This window comes from Mastigoproctus giganteus, chromosome 4 (genome assembly GCF_048544385.1).
Source record: "Mastigoproctus giganteus isolate SK-2022 chromosome 4, ASM4854438v1, whole genome shotgun sequence".
Classification (NCBI taxonomy): Eukaryota; Metazoa; Arthropoda; class Arachnida; order Uropygi; family Thelyphonidae; genus Mastigoproctus; species Mastigoproctus giganteus.
Window position 1 is genome coordinate 98,326,670 of NC_143578.1, and position 16,000 is coordinate 98,342,669.

Consider the following 16,000-nt stretch of genomic DNA (forward strand, 5'->3'; position numbering starts at 1 on the left):
GTCCATGCACGGCATCATTTGATTCCATTGTAATGTCAGCTGATGAAGGGATCCGATATACAGTAAGTCCCCGACTTATGTAAGCCCGAGTTACGTAAATTCGGACTTGCGTAAATTTTTTTTTCATTCAAATTTTTTATTTTTTTTAGGATTGTAAAATGTAAAAAAAAAAAAAAAAAAAAAAAAAGCAATCAATAATAACGAACATGGCACGCAAAAATTGCACAAGTGAGATACAGAGTAACTCACTTGTGCAATACAGAAAATTTCATTTTGACCGTTATTATGGTGCCAACTAAGAGAATAAGTGACAGCGGCACTAGTAAATCTACCAAGAAAAGGAAAGCGATCGATTTGGATCAGAAAATTAAAATAAAGGATATACGAAAATGGTCAAACATTAACAAGTATCATGCAGAATTTAGATTTGTCAGTGTCAACAGTGAACACAATAATAAAGGACAAAGACAGAATACGGCAAGTGGTACCAATGAAGTCAACTATAATAACCAAGGGAAAAAAAAAAAATGTGGAAGTTTTAAAAAATATAGCCAAGCATTCAGTGTTACATCCTACACTTACCAAATTTTTGAATAAATTGCATACTCTCCCTGTCCTCAGCATGTAAACTGTATAGCATCTGGCAGCATATCACAGAAAAAAAAAAAAAAAAAGTCTAATTACAAATTTCACTACTTAAATTAATTTTTTTTTTTATTTTGTTGAATAAATTTTCAAAAAATGCTCAAAATTGAAGAAAACATGAAGATAAAATAATAAATTGGGGTAGTAGTGAAATGGGCCCCATTTTTTTTCTTCATTACAAGCTCTTCAACATATATTCACATAAGCAATTTATGTTTGAGTATTCACATAAACTCAAACGGCAAAAAAAAAAAAAAAAAAAAATATATATATATATATATATATATATATATATATATGTCAGAATTTGTAATGAAATTCAATTTGGTGCAGGTTGAACCCACATATTTTCAATTGCACTAAGTTGCCATGAATCCTCATATTACTGCAGGGAAAAAAAGTTTAAACATTAAAAGCAAAAACTAACATAGCAGTATATGTAAAGTAACAATAAGTTGTATATACTGTGCTGCATTCCTGAATGTTTGATATGTCAAATATAATATGTATGATATGTCAACATTCGAGTGTTGTCATTCGAGGTGAGCGGACGCGCTTTGTCAGGGCTCCTCAGTTAAGTGGATTGGATTACTGTAAATTACTGCTTTTAAATATTTGATTTATTTAGATATTGTTGGATTATTTTGTTATAGGTTTTCGTGTAACAGTTTGATTTTTATAATATTATAGATATAATTTTTTTAAAGTTAATTTTCATTGATATTTAGCTAATTTTATAATGGTAGTTACGAGATCTGCCTTAAGCACGTCACAGGGTATCATGACTCACACGGAAATAGCCGATGGCGATTTACGGTTGAGTCATGATTTAATCCGTTGCGGAACCTGTGGAATGTTTTCCAAGGTCGACTTGGTGACTAATCATAGCTCACCTGGGGATTCTTTTCTTTGTGATCGATGTAAGGAGTGCACCGATCTTAAATTACAATTTGGTGCACTGATGGAACAATTTGAGTCACTGAAAAAATGGGTGCTTGCCCTCGAGAATAATGCATCTGGGAGCTCGTCAGGAACTCAAGACTCCTGCAATCTACCAAGTGATGCACACCTGATTCGGGCCTCAAAACAGAAAAACCAACTGCAAACTAGAGTAGGTTAAAAAGGACACTGTTTTATTAGGAGACTCCATTCAGAGAAACGGAATATTTTTTGTAATAAGGATAGGTGGAGTAGAACCAGGGTATGTCTGCCGGGAGCAACTAAAACTATTAAACAGATTGTCAGATTTTAAGGGGGATAAAGAGAATACTATTCATGTGGGGACTAATGACATTAAACATACACAATCTGACGATTTGTTGGAAAAATACAGGACCATGCTGAGGAAATGCCGCGAGCTAGGCCACAATGTCTATGTGTCTGCAATTCTGCTAGACATGATAGGAGGGATTATATGTTAAAAGCCTTGTGGATTAACTCAAGACGTGAAGGACTCTGCAAGGTTTTAGGGGAGAAATTTCTATCAGCATGGCCCACACTTGTAGTTAGAAGGAATTTGTTTTGTAGAGATGGAATACACTTAAACAAAGGTGGTGCAAAAGTTTTTACCAGTATTATTGAGGATACCTTAAAAGTTCAGGGGAAACTGCTAGTTAGGGGGGATGTGGGTAATACTGACATGCGTTTATCTGATAATATTGGTCAAAGTAACTCTTGCACATACCTCAAGAGTTCTTATCTGTTACCCCAACTGGACATATTATCTAGATGTTCTGGGGACAGAAACGTTTCAAGTGAGCAGGTAGCTAATGCCAGGGAAGAGAGCCTAAAAAACTTCAAAGGTTGTGTTAGGGTAGTTAAATATACAAGAACAGTAAGTCTTAATTGTTTATATAGTAATGTTAGAAGTGTCATCAATAAAATGAGCGAATTCGAACTGCTGGTTAAAACAAGTAACGCGGACATAATAGGGCTTATGGAGACATGGTGCCACCCGGAAATTGGGGATGATGAGTTTCAGTACGGCTTGTATAATGTATTTAGGAAGGATAGGGTAGATAGAAGGGGCGGTGGGGTAATGCTTCTTATCAGAAGCAGCCTGAGTGCGATGAAAGCTTTCCCGGATTCAGACGTTTCACATGCTAGTATAGAATCAGTATGGTGTGAGATAGTTGGAAACAAAGGTATAATGCGAGTAGGAGTAATCTACAGACCAGGTGATTGTGAAGATTATGACGAAAGCCTCTACATGCAAATGGAATGGGGAAGTAAGTGTCAATGTCTTATGGGTGATTTCAAATTGCCTCTAATTGTTTGGAGTAAATGGGAAGGAAACTTGACATGGGGAACAAAATTTTTAAATCAACAAGATGACTGTTATTTGTATCAACATGTCAGGGAAAGTACTAGAGAAAAGAATATCCTGGACCTCATCATCACCCATGAATCAGATGACAACAGGGCTGACAGTAGATGGAAGTGATCACGGAGTTCTATGGTGGATAGTAAAAGGTGGGTAGCAGTAGTAAAAGGCAAAGGAATGGGTTTTAATTTCAGAAAAGGAAATTACGATGCCTTAAGGTACTACATGGCCTCTATTAACTGGGTAGATATCGCACAGAGAATGAATATAATTAAACTGTGGTATGCTTTTAAAACATTAATCACAGATGCCTTGAATGCGTATTCACCATTAAAAAAATACTCCACGAGGAGGGTTCCGTTGGATGAATAGTGAAGTTGCCATATTACTTGAGCAGAAAAAGGTGGCATGGAAAGGTTACAGAGCAATAAAAAGTACTGAAGCCTATAACAGCTACAAGATGATCTGTAATAGAGCCACAGAAAAGGTTCAACAGGCAAAGGCAGTTTATGAGAAATCACTAGCAAACAGAGCAAAGAGGGGGGGGGGGGGATAAGGAATTCTTCACATATATAAATGCCAAGAAGAGTAGGACAAACCAGATCGGACTTTTATGTAAAGGAAAGGGGATAGTATTAAATACACCAGCTGCTGTTGCAGATGAACTCAACAGTTATTTTGCATCGATATTTACAAATGAAAAACCTTTTGTGGCAATGGGAAATTGTGGGAGCGAAGTTGAAAAATATGTAATTAATGATATTGAAATTTCGCAAGATTATTTAATGAAAAAACTTTTGAGCCTACAGGCCAGTAAAGCTCCTCGAGTTGATGGAATTTACCCTATAATCTTAAGGGAGGCGGCAAGTGAGTGCATTGAACTGTTGAGGCTAATTATGCGAGCATCACTAGACTCTGGGGAGATTCCCTTGGATTGGAAAAGTGCCAATGTATCTCCCATACATAAGGGTGGCTCTAAGAGTGAACTGGGAAATTATCGACCTATCAGTCTGACTTCAGTTGTAGGGAAAATCACGGAGGCAATGATCAAGGTATGGAATTCAGGATCATTTGGATCGAATTGAAATTCTCAGCATGGTTTTGTAAAGGGAAAATCATGTTTAACAAATCTGGTTCGCTATTTTGAAAGGGTCACTCATGAGCTGGATTTAGGGAATAATTTCGACATTGTTTATTTAGGTTTCAGCAAAGCTTTTGACTCAGTCCCACATGAGTGGTTGCTTTATAAGCAGGAACAGGTTGGAATCACTGGGAAAACCCTTAGATGGATAGCAGGATGACTTCAGGGCAGGAGGCAGAGGGTTATGATAAATGGCTATTCCTCAGATTGGGTTGATGTAAGAAGTGGGGTTCCCTAAGGATCAGTATTAGGACCACTGTTGTTTTTAATTTTCATAAACGACATCGATGAAGGGATAGGGGCGAGATGTCTAAATTTGCAGATGATGTTAAAATTGGTAGTTAATGATCACTCAAGCTGAGCTTCTTCAGAGAGACCTAGATAGACTTCAGGAATGGTCAGAAAAATGGCAGCTATGCTTTATTCCAACAAAGTGTAAGGTATTACACCTGGGAAACAGTAATCCCAAAATAACTTATTCGCTTGCTGGAGTTCAATTAAACCCAGTACTGGAGGAAAGGGACTTGGGTGTTATGATACAATCAGACATGAAATTTTCTGAGCATTGTAAACAGGTTGCAAGGAAGGCCCATGGTGTCCTATCGATGATCTATTGAACTTTTGCAAGTAGAGATAGGGACGTGATAATCCCATTATATAAGGCTTTTGTTAGACCACACTTAGAATACTATGTTGAATTATGGAGACCGCACCTAAAGAAAGACTGAGCTTCTTGGAAGGGTGCAAAGACGGGTAACTCGCCTGGTGAGATCGGCAAAAGGGTGTCCTTATGAAGAAAGACTTCGAATATGTGGGTTGCAGAATTTGGAAACTAGACACCTCAGAAGAGATTTGATTGAGGTGTTTAAGGCTCTGAGAGGCATCAGTAAAATGAATGAGGATGAAATTTTCAAGATTATAAATGATGCTAGAACTAGGGAAAGTAAAATCAAGTTACGGGTGGAAATGTTTAGATTGGACTGCAGGAAGTTTTATTTTAGCCAGCGAGTTATAAATTACTGAAATAAGTTGCCTACATGGCTGACAGTTTGGGGAAATTCAAAGGTCATCTGGATAGTACCTTCGGGTGAGGGAAGCGCATAGGATGATAGGTTTAATTTCTTTTTCTTTTTTTAATTATTATTATTTATTTTATTTATTATTATTTTTTTATCTTTGTTTTATTCGTTTTTTTTTTTTTTTTGGCTGGTGCAGCATAAGTCATATACTTTCAGAACAACACTATGTGAACAAAGTATTTTTACTTTTTGTATTGCATGTATTTTGCCATTTTAGTTATTATTGATTTTTTATTTGATTAAGCAAAATAAATCAGAAATTACTACTTCTGCATATTATAAAAGAGTAGAAAACTGCAGCAGAATTTATTTGAACAAATAAGGGTTCTTTTGAAATAATTTTCAGCAATATTCATTGGAGCAAAATTTCATTATAATGAAATAATTTTGCATTACCCATGAAGTTCATTGTAAAAGGATTTGACTGTAATAACATTTGAATTACTTGCAGATGAAGGTAATTTTTTTCAGTAATTTTACCATTAGTAGTGGCTTTTGCCACTACTAATAGTAAATGATGCTAGTTTCTGGATGCCTAGTTTCTAGATGTTGCAGTTTACATAACTGAAATCTTTCTTTGTAAAGTAGCCTTTTGAGTTCCCCAGGTAATCTTGTTGCTGTTTTCTGCACTCATTCCAACAGATCCACCTGCTTCCTAAAATGAGGCCTCAGGATTAGTATTCACTACTGAAGATGCAGACTAACTATTATAATTAGGCTGCATCTTGAGAAGAATTAATAAACATGCTTACAATTTGGCTGGTATAGTAGGTAGATAAATTCTATGAAGTTGTATGCCAATATAGCAAAGTATAGTTTGGTCAATCTTACTGATTTTTACTGTAAGATTTTTAAACTAAAAATTGGACTTATTAGATTGTTTTCTGTTATTCAGTTTAGTGTTGGTTGTGTGCCATATTTTTTTTTTGTATATGTAGTTCAATATATGATTTCTGTGCATGATTCGGTAATCACATTTAGCTTATACACCAATGAGCCAAAACATTATGACCACCTACCTAATATGATGTTGGTCCTCCAGGTGCAGCCAAAACAGCTCGTACCCGGTGAGGCATGGACGCTACAAGATTTCTAAATTGTGGTTGAGACCCCGCAGATCGGAGTTGCTGTTCCAACACAAACCACAGATGCTCGATGGGATTGATGTCCGGGGAATTTGAAGGCCAGGGCAATACCTGGAAGTCTTCCTCATGTTCCGCAAATCAGTCTCGAACAATCGGGGTGGTGTGGCATGGCGCATTATCCTGCTGAAAGATGGTACTACCAGAGGAGAAGGCCGTTGCCATGAAAGGGTGTACATGGTCAGCAATGATGTTTAGGTAAATTGCAGATGTCAGAGTGCCCGGCACATGGATGACTGGACTCAGGGTATCCCAGCAGAACATTGCACAAAGCATGACACTGCCGCCGCCAGCTTGTTTTCATCCCACAGTGCATCCAGGTACCATCACTTCCCCAAGTAAACAACGCACACATACCTGGCCATCCACATGGTGCAACAGGAAACGTGATTCATCGGACCAGACAACCTTCTTCCAATCACTCAAGATCCAGTTTCGATGCTTGTGTGCCCATTGTAGGCACTGTCGCCAGTGAACTGTGATTAGCATGGGCCTGCAGCTGCCCAGCCCCATTTTTAGCAGGGGTCGATGTACTGTGTGTTGTGACACATTACTCCCATCACCAGCATTCCAATTACTGACAAGTTGTACCACAGTCGCCCTTCTGTTGCCACGTACCATCCGGGAGAGCCTTCATTCACCTCGAGCATCGATGAGCCGTGATCATCCAAAACCTCACCGGCAGTTCGTGGGTTTTCCATCTTTGGACCACTTTCGGTATGTACTAACCATGGCTGATCATGAGCCCCACCAGCCATGCCGTCTAGCCATTACAATTTGGCCTTTGTCAAACTCGCTTAAATCTGCTGCCTTTCCCATCTGAAGAACAAGAGTAACACTGATTAATGGAGCGCAGTATCAGGTTTTTTTTTATACCATGTCTCGACCCACAAATGCCGTAGTTCACCTGCAGTTGCTTCGATTTGCATAACAACTTACTGGTCATAATGTTTTGGCTCATCAGTGTATATTGGGTGTGGCAATAGTTTCTGGACTGGTGCTTTTGCGGTCATGTTTGATGAATTTTAAAATAAATAGAAGGAGGTGCATGTTTGTAGTTCAAACTTACCTCCAACATTGGTAGTACACAGATTGTCAGTAGGCTGACATGTAACAACCGGTTCCATGTCACAATTTTGCAATGGAGCAATGAATAATTATCAGATTTTGCTTTAAACTGGAGAAACCTGCAACAAAAGGGAATATGTATAAAAATATTAAAAACTCTTTATGGTGATGAAATGTTAACTCATACTAGTGTGTTTGAATGGTATAAGTGGTTCAGAAATAGATGTGAGGATGCAAGAGATCATTGTTTGACTCTCAGAATGATGGCTATATGAGTTGGATATGAATAAGGAGACAATTAGTCAAATTCTACATGAAGATTTAGGGAAAAAGGAAGTTCTGTGCAAAATCTGTGTTGCCTAGCTTCATGGATGAGCAGAAGCAACGAAGAGTGTCATTGTGTGAAGACACTTGTCAAGACAATCCCAATTTCCTCAACTGTGTTGTCACTGGAAATGAGTGTTGGATGTTTTCAGTACAACCCAGAGACGAAGTGTGAGAGCATGTAGTGGACTTCAAAATCATCACTAAGGCATCCAAAAGTTTACTTACAGTAGTCCAGGATCAAGACTATGCTGATCATGTGTTTCGGCACACAGGGTGTGATTCACAAGGAATTTGCACCTAAAGGGGAGAGTCAATGCCGTGTTCTGTGTGCAGGTGCTTCAAAGATTATTTCCTGGGTGACACCACAATTTTGAGAGAAAGGCTGCTGTTTCTTGTTGCCCCCACCCACACTCTGCACTTGTAAAACATTTCTGATGGAACATGGCTTTGTACAGATGCACCGTCCATCCTACTTTCCCGATTTAGCACCAGCAGACTTACTCTTTTCTAAGGTGAAAACTTTCCTCAAAGGAAAGAGATTTCAGGATGTTGAGGACATAAAGAAAAACATAACTGCTGAACTGAACATTATCTCTTTTGATGCCTTTGGTGACTCTCTTTCAGAAACTTAGTACAGCCTAATAAGTGCATTCAATCAGGTGGTGATTACTCTGAATAAAAATAAAATGATATTTGAGCTCATTCACTTTGTGTTCTTTTTTTTATTGCACCAGTCCAGGACCTTTATTGCCACACCTCTCATATATATATAGATGAACCTACTGAGGTTGATCACAAATTATAGGTTTTAATGTATGGTGTTTATATAATTTATTAATTTCTCAATAAAGCTATTTCTAACACAGTGCATTGCTATTCTTTTTTTCCTTCTTACACGTTTTTTTCTAGTAAACCAGAATTTAGCAATTTTACAGCTTTGAGAATAATATATAAAATTCCATTTTATTATATTCAAGAATGTTTATTCTTTCTTTTTCTCCTTTTAGAATGCATGATTTTGATGATAGTGGAGCACTAGATGGCCACGAACTGATGGCTGCTGTTAGGCATTCCATGGAGCATGTTCCCAATGCTGAGAAACCAGTAGCTGACTTGCAGATAATTAGTGAGTATATGAAAATGATATTCCAATATAGTTCCATGTTGGAAGAGTATTATATGGAGTAATATGCTTTCAATCAATTAAGATTGGGCTTACTATATTGTGTGTCACAGGAGAAATCTCTGGAAGAATCAAGAGGTTTGTTCCTTGAGTGATTTTAAGCAAAAAAGTTCATATTGACTAGGGTCAGATTTTGAACTGGTATAAAGATCTGGTAATTCTAAGATAAAACTATAAAAACTGTGTTAAATATTTATTTTAGAATTAGAAATTCCAGACTGTTTAAAATCATCTTGAAACTTAACTCTTAAGCTGGAAAAGCAATTTTAAGAAATGAATGTTAGATGCTCCTATAATTGTTCTCAAAATTCTATTTGAATATACATTTCTGTGAATTGTTCTTGCTATTGTTGGTTGGTTACTTCAAATTTGCCCATACAGTGCATCCCTGTTGTTAACCTTTTACATGTACTAATGCTTTTATGTTATCCTAGATGCAACTGTTTAAAGGTTAAGATTGGGAGAACCAGCTGGCCAGGATAAGGATCTCCTTGACCAATCCAATGGTTGGGATAGTGAAATGTCAGATAATTGGAAAAAATTCAGTTAAGCTTCATCATGAAGGAAATATATGCACTGTTGTATCAATAAAGAAACATCCTCCAAAAGGCTTAGCAGCTCATTTTGCAAAAAATTAAGGTATGTTTCCCTGCCAAGATGCCTGTTGAATATTTATGGTTTAAGTAATTGGTTTCCAACAACTCTGCACCATACATTCATTGGAAATTGGTTTCAACCATTGCTTGCAGATTGCAACCAGCCCCCACATGCTCATTTGAACTATTATTTGCTCCATCTCGAGTGAACATAGTTTCATTGATGAATAAAGTGTACTTACATAGATGATGATTAGTGAGCACCAAACAAGCGAAGTTTACTTGTGGCTCTCAGTCTTCCTCTTTAAGGCACCTCCGTAGCCAGTTGGGTAGAAGCAGTAGTGCGTAGCACACGCTTCGTGATTAGACTGGGGTTCGAGCCCGTGACCACCAAATACAGAGGATGCAGAAAGGTCAGAGAATGACTGCTGCATATCCCCAGAGCAATATGGCCTTAGTTGCTAATGCTACTAAAAACCAAATAACAAACAAACTTCCTCTTTAAAGTAGTGTACTTGTTGAAAATGATATGGACGCAACTATCTTTACTTTTCACCCTCCAAACATCATTTTAGCAACTCTAGTCTGCAGATATTTGTCAAATACTTGTGCCAGGACTGCACTTACTGCTCAGATCACATTATTTTGAACATAGTTCAAATCAGTGTTGTGTTCAAATACAACACCAAATGATAAAGTTGCTCCAAAAGGGTCAGTGTGTATTACGTGGTAGCATATTCTGTGGTAGCACATTGTGTGTATGCAGGGGGGGGGGGTTGTCACCCAACTTGTATGCACTTGGTCGCAAGCCTGTGACAATGTGTTAGAATTCGTATGAACGTGTCCTGACCCTCCCGATAATGTTTGTAATTTGTTAACGTGTCTGTTTTTTATTTCTGAGGCCTGTGCTTCCTGTTGAAGATCTATGGAGGTCTTCAATACAGACCAATCGTTAGGATGTAGATAATTTTTTAATTTATCGCGAAGCTTCCTAACCTGGGAAAGGTATTTTTGTTTATTAGAATATTATGATTTTAAGGAAGTTTAACAAAATTATGCGATGTGGCAAGTGCTAGTTGTTTTATGCCCAAAATTTTTTGATTTAAATTAACTCTGGCAAACTTAGGAACGATGTTGTTTTGAAGGAAATATTTTAGAAAATAAATATGGTAACTTTGGGCCGAGTATCTTAGTGTTAATTTAATGTAATTTTGTACCAAGCTGTTCAAAAAATCCCCTATAATGTGTGTATCGATAGGTTATACCTGGAGAGAAAGGAAGTGAATGAAATAGTCAATAAGAGTTTAAAAAATTAATTAGATAGTATGAACCAGAGCTGTAATGCTCAATATTGATATCATCATAGAACGTATTGAGCATTACAGCTCTGCTTCTTACTATATAATAATAGTTGCTTAAATAGTAACAACTGAACAAATGTCTTACCTTACAAACTGTGATACTATGTCAGATAATGTACGTTCATTTAATTTTCTTCCTCTTTATCGCTACTAACCACAATCTCTTCTGCAGCATCTAGATTTTGTGTACCTTCTGCTCTCTTTAAAGTCACAAATGCTTTGAAGTCACAATTTTTTATGGTCTGAAACAAGCACAAGTTCAATAGCATAGAACCTAACCCAGGGATCTCCCAACAAAATACAGTGGACCCCCGTTTTAAATGATATGTGAAATTGGAAGAATATTTTCTAGTTAGCAAAATAAAAATAAATTTATGCTTACGTACATAACTTAATTAATATGTACTGTAATATGTACATACTAATTGATATTTCTGTTTACTGATTTTTCTTTTTTTTTTTTTTTTGTAAAATTTAAAACAGTAAAAATGATAAGCAATTAATAACTAAGAACACGACATGCACAAGCTCAACAAACACAGTATGCACAAGTGAGTAATGAGTTTTTTAAAATTGAGTTTCTGAAAATTTATTTATGTTTTTTATATGAATTGATATTTCATGGAAGGGGAAATACATTTCACCATAATAACATGAAAACCCACAGAATTTCAGCTATTGGTACTTTAACAAATGCAAGAAGACAGTTTACTACCCATTTATAATTGATTACACTAGCAGAAAAGACCAATAAACCAGAAACTGCAAATTGTTTTTATTGTTTTATGGTAGTGACCTCCAGAAATATGCTTTAAAAAAATACTATGAAGGCGATAATGATTAGTGAGCCAACAGCAGGGATTCACAAAAAGAACTGGAAATGTTGAAAATTACATGTAACATAATATGTAGCAGAGTTTTCCTAGCACAAAAGCTCAAAAATACCACATTGTGCAAGAATTTCCACAATTTATTAATTGTGTTAGAGCAAAATGTGTTGTAGACGTACTGTGTTATATGGGGATTGCCTGTATATGTGTTTTTCTTTTTTGCATTATATCTAATTATTAAATGGTACTGAATGAACTTGCTTTAATTGTTATTTTAAATGGAGACAGTGCTCTAACTTTTCAAGACATCTTTCCAAAGCAATTAGTATTAAAATTCACATATACCTTGATAGTCACACTTTGATAGTCATTTTAATTTTCATCCCCCCCCCATATGCCATTGTGGCTGTCACCAGATTAACTATTGATTCCATTTTCTTCCCTGGCATAGATGTCAATTTATAGGTCTATAATTCCTTTGAACCACTTACAAATAAGAAATACATTTGCAAGTCTCCAATTCATAGGGACTTCTCATGAATCATGAAGCATTTATTATCATGGGTATAGGTTTACCTATTTTGCAGTTTCTTTTAACTGGATATATTTCCATTAGTTGGAAATATCATCTAGTTTATTTTAAAATTTTGTCCTCCATGGTGAATTTCCCTTCCACTTGCTCCTGTCAGTAAGGTGCAAATTGAAATAACCCATTCCCTTTGTGCATAGATATCTCTATATAATTTGCAGTTTATTCTGAAGTTAAGTGCATATCTATATTACTTTATTAATGTTATTTATAATATTTAAATGAATTGGTTCAAACTTTTTTTTTTTTTTTTTTTTGGTAATTCACTTAGTAAATTCCATCTATACTTGGAAAACTGACGTATGATCCACTCTGTGCATATATATGTATGATCTCTCTCTCTCTCTCTCTCTCTCTCTCTCTCTCTCTCTCTCTCTCTCTCTCTCTCTCTCACACACACACACACACACACACACACACACACTTGAAGCTCTTTATAATGCTCCAGCATCCTATAACAACCTATGTGCTAGATCTTGGCCAATTTCCCATAAATTTAATGCTATTTTACATTTGTTATAACAACTTTGAAAAGTGAATGAATTCTTTTTTTAAGTATCCAGAAGTTTCCACCACTCTATCTTGTTTTTCACTTTTTTACTAAAATATTCACATTTCAAAATGAAAGAATATTGAAGCTCATGACAATCTTGCAGGCTGACAATACAATGAGAAATCACTCACTGGTTTTTTCTTCTGCTTGTTTGTGTAATGATTAACAGTCCTCACATACTGTGTAATGAAATTAACTTAAATTAACTAGAAGTTAATTTCATTATACAGTATGTAGAGACAGTTGGTTTACTGGCGTCGCTCCTACAAGGCAAGTTGCTTATCAATAATTGATTAAAAGCTTAGAGAAATCTGCTGCACTGGGTAGGATCAGAGCACAAAGGCAAAGTATGTAGACCTTGAAAAGGTACTGTTGGAATGGCTAATGATGGTATGTGCAAAAAAAAAAAAAAAAAATCCCATAAACAGAAATCTTTTAAAAAATTAATGTTGAGTCATTTGCACATTGGATGAATATTGAAGATTAAATCTTCCAGTGGATAGTGCCTGAAATTTAAGATTCATCATGCACTTTCTTTAAATGAAGTGCAGTGAAGGTTCAGCTACTGACACTCATATTACAAAGGAATGGAAAGAAAATTGTTTAAAAAATGTTTGTTGACCAGAATGACATCTTCATTGCTGATGAAACTGTTTTTTTTTTTTTTTTTTTCTTAAGTTGCGTGATAGAATGCTTAGGTTTAAAGGTGGGCAAAAAAAAAGTCAAAATGATAGATTGCCATTCTTACAATGGCAAACATGTCTAGCACAGAGAGACTTTCTCTCTTAATCATTGGGAAAGCTTAGAAGCCCTAATACTTTAAAAGTTTGAAGGCATTGCTGACTGTGTGTATGGAGCAAACCAAAAGGCTTGAATGTCATCAAAAATTACACAAAGAATGGATCAGCCACTTGGACAGTGAGCAGGGATAATAGAAAAATTTTGTAATTTTGTTGTTTGTGGATAACTGCACCCCTCATTGCCAAGTGAATGGCCTACATGCAATCACTGTCAAGTAAGTACCTGCCACCTAATATGGCATTGGTTCTTCAGCCACTTAAAGTATAATCCAGTGCTTTAAGAAAAACTATTGAAAAATGCTATTAAACAAAAAAATTGTGCTGCATCCTAAAAACAAAACAGTGCAAAATCAACATGCTGCAGGCAATGTATTTATATGCTTCATCATGGGATGAGGTTAGTGAAAAAAGTGATCAACTGTTTCAAACAGATATTTTGCCTTAAATGATGCAACAAATGAAGCTTCACATGCTTCTTTCTCTATGAATCTCGAAGAACAGTGAATTAACTAATATTGTGCACCTTCGTGATTCTCTTTTAAAACATGCTCTGCCGCCAAAATGCATACATTTTGACAGATTTTAACGTCTGAAATGAATTCCCATCTATGGTTAGGCCTTGATATATATATACAGTGGTACTGTATATACAGTACACATATACAGTGGTAAGGTATATATGTGCCACTGTGTATAGTACTTATTGTACATACATAATTATAAATTAATCTTACTACATCAGTTAGTGCAGAATGTACAATTTTCATTTCCTTGTTTAATACTGTAGTACTTATGAATTACATTACATTATACTGTACTGTAACAGTAAATTACATCAAATGCTTAACTTTTTTTGTTGTTTTGTTGATTTTATGAATTATCGATTTAATGTCCTTTTGGTATAATTGACCAATTTTCTTATTTCCTGGGAGTCACTATAAAGAGCTTCAACTTCACGCACACAGTAAAAGTATATTTCCTTCCCATGTGTGTGTGTGTATTTTCTAGTGAAAATACAATAGATATCAGTCTGTTGGTGTCTGTTATCTATTAAAATTAATATTTTTTTAGCATGCGTGCATGTGAGCACACACATTTACACAATAAAAGTGATATGACATGTTTTATAATTATCAAATTTTTCTCTTCTGTAGCTATTGTTGACAGTTTCTTTGCATATGACAAAGATTTAGATGGATTTATTAGTTATCCTGAGCTTCGACAGCAGCTGGGTGAACCTGAGGTTCCTAAGTGAGAAATATGTACTTTATATTATAATTTAGGACAATAAATAAAATATGCCTATTTTATTCAATATTGTTGTGGTGTTAATTTTTATCATTTTTTTCATTAACTTTATGGTGGTTAACATTAATATGCTCTAGAGGCCAGGTGTCTTCAAAGGGATTTAGAAAAAGCCAATACACCAAACAATCTTACAGTTTTCTGGAGTGCTACTTTGCAGATCTCTGGTGAGAGGCAGATGGTTAGTTAAAAGTGGCCCCAGGAAATTTTTGAGGTGGGAATCATCAATGTCTTTTAATATCAGGAAGAGTGGATTGTTTAAGTTAAGCAAACTTTTAGTGAATCATACATTGTACTGCCAGTTTATTAGGTGTACTTCTGTTATCTAAGGAATCATCTGCTGTCAGGTGGCTGTGCTACACAGTAGGCTATGAGGGGCATTTTAAAAGTTTGTGGTCAGAGTATGAAAGGTTTATTTGAGGAGTCTGGTAACATGTTACTTTTCAACATAGTCCCCTTTGGAGTTGATACTTTTACCACCAATTTTGAAATTTGTTGATTCCAACTCCTGTGCTACCGGGAATGCATCCACTGCAGAAATGACATCACTGTTGGTGGGAAAATGGATGCCACCAGGTTCAAATTAAGAAATGAGTAAAAGTCCAATGGTGCTAAATTTGGGTAAATATGGTTGGATGGTTCAAGATTTCAAGATTCATGCAGTGGGGCCGTGGCAGTGACAGACTTGAGAGCGGGCACATTGTCCTGACGGAACAAGGCTCCTTTTCTAAGCTTTCCTTGGTGTTTGTCTGATAATTTCACACAAATGCCGCACAAGGTCTGCCCGAGATCTGTGTAATATGCTCCTATGACTGTCTGGTTTTTCTGAAGCTAATCCAATAGCAACACTCCATCAGCTTCCCAAAAAACCGATGCCATCACCTTGCTAGCAGGAAGAATCAACTTGGCTTTCTTTCGAGGGGAGAAGAGCTGTGTTTTCACTGTTTGAACTGCTCCTTTGTCTCTGGCATAAAGTGATGAACCCATGTCTCACTCATGGTAATAAACCTTGCCAGGAAATTTGCTGGATCTACTTGACTTGACAGTTCATGTGAATT

General features: G+C 36.1%; 1 protein-coding gene across 1 annotated transcript in view; it reads left to right on the forward strand.

Moving 5' to 3' along the window:
• The window catches only part of LOC150086938 (longistatin-like), a 29,645-nt gene extending 14,693 nt beyond the window's left edge, over positions 1–14,952 (forward strand). Inside the window, exons 3-4 of the mRNA XM_090371695.1 lie at positions 8,733–8,851; positions 14,792–14,952. Coding sequence (XP_090227821.1) covers positions 8,733–8,851; positions 14,792–14,892 — 220 coding nt within the window. The 3' untranslated portion in view covers positions 14,893–14,952. The remainder of the gene's footprint in view (positions 1–8,732; positions 8,852–14,791) is intronic.
• Positions 14,953–16,000: the final 1,048 nt, after the last annotated feature.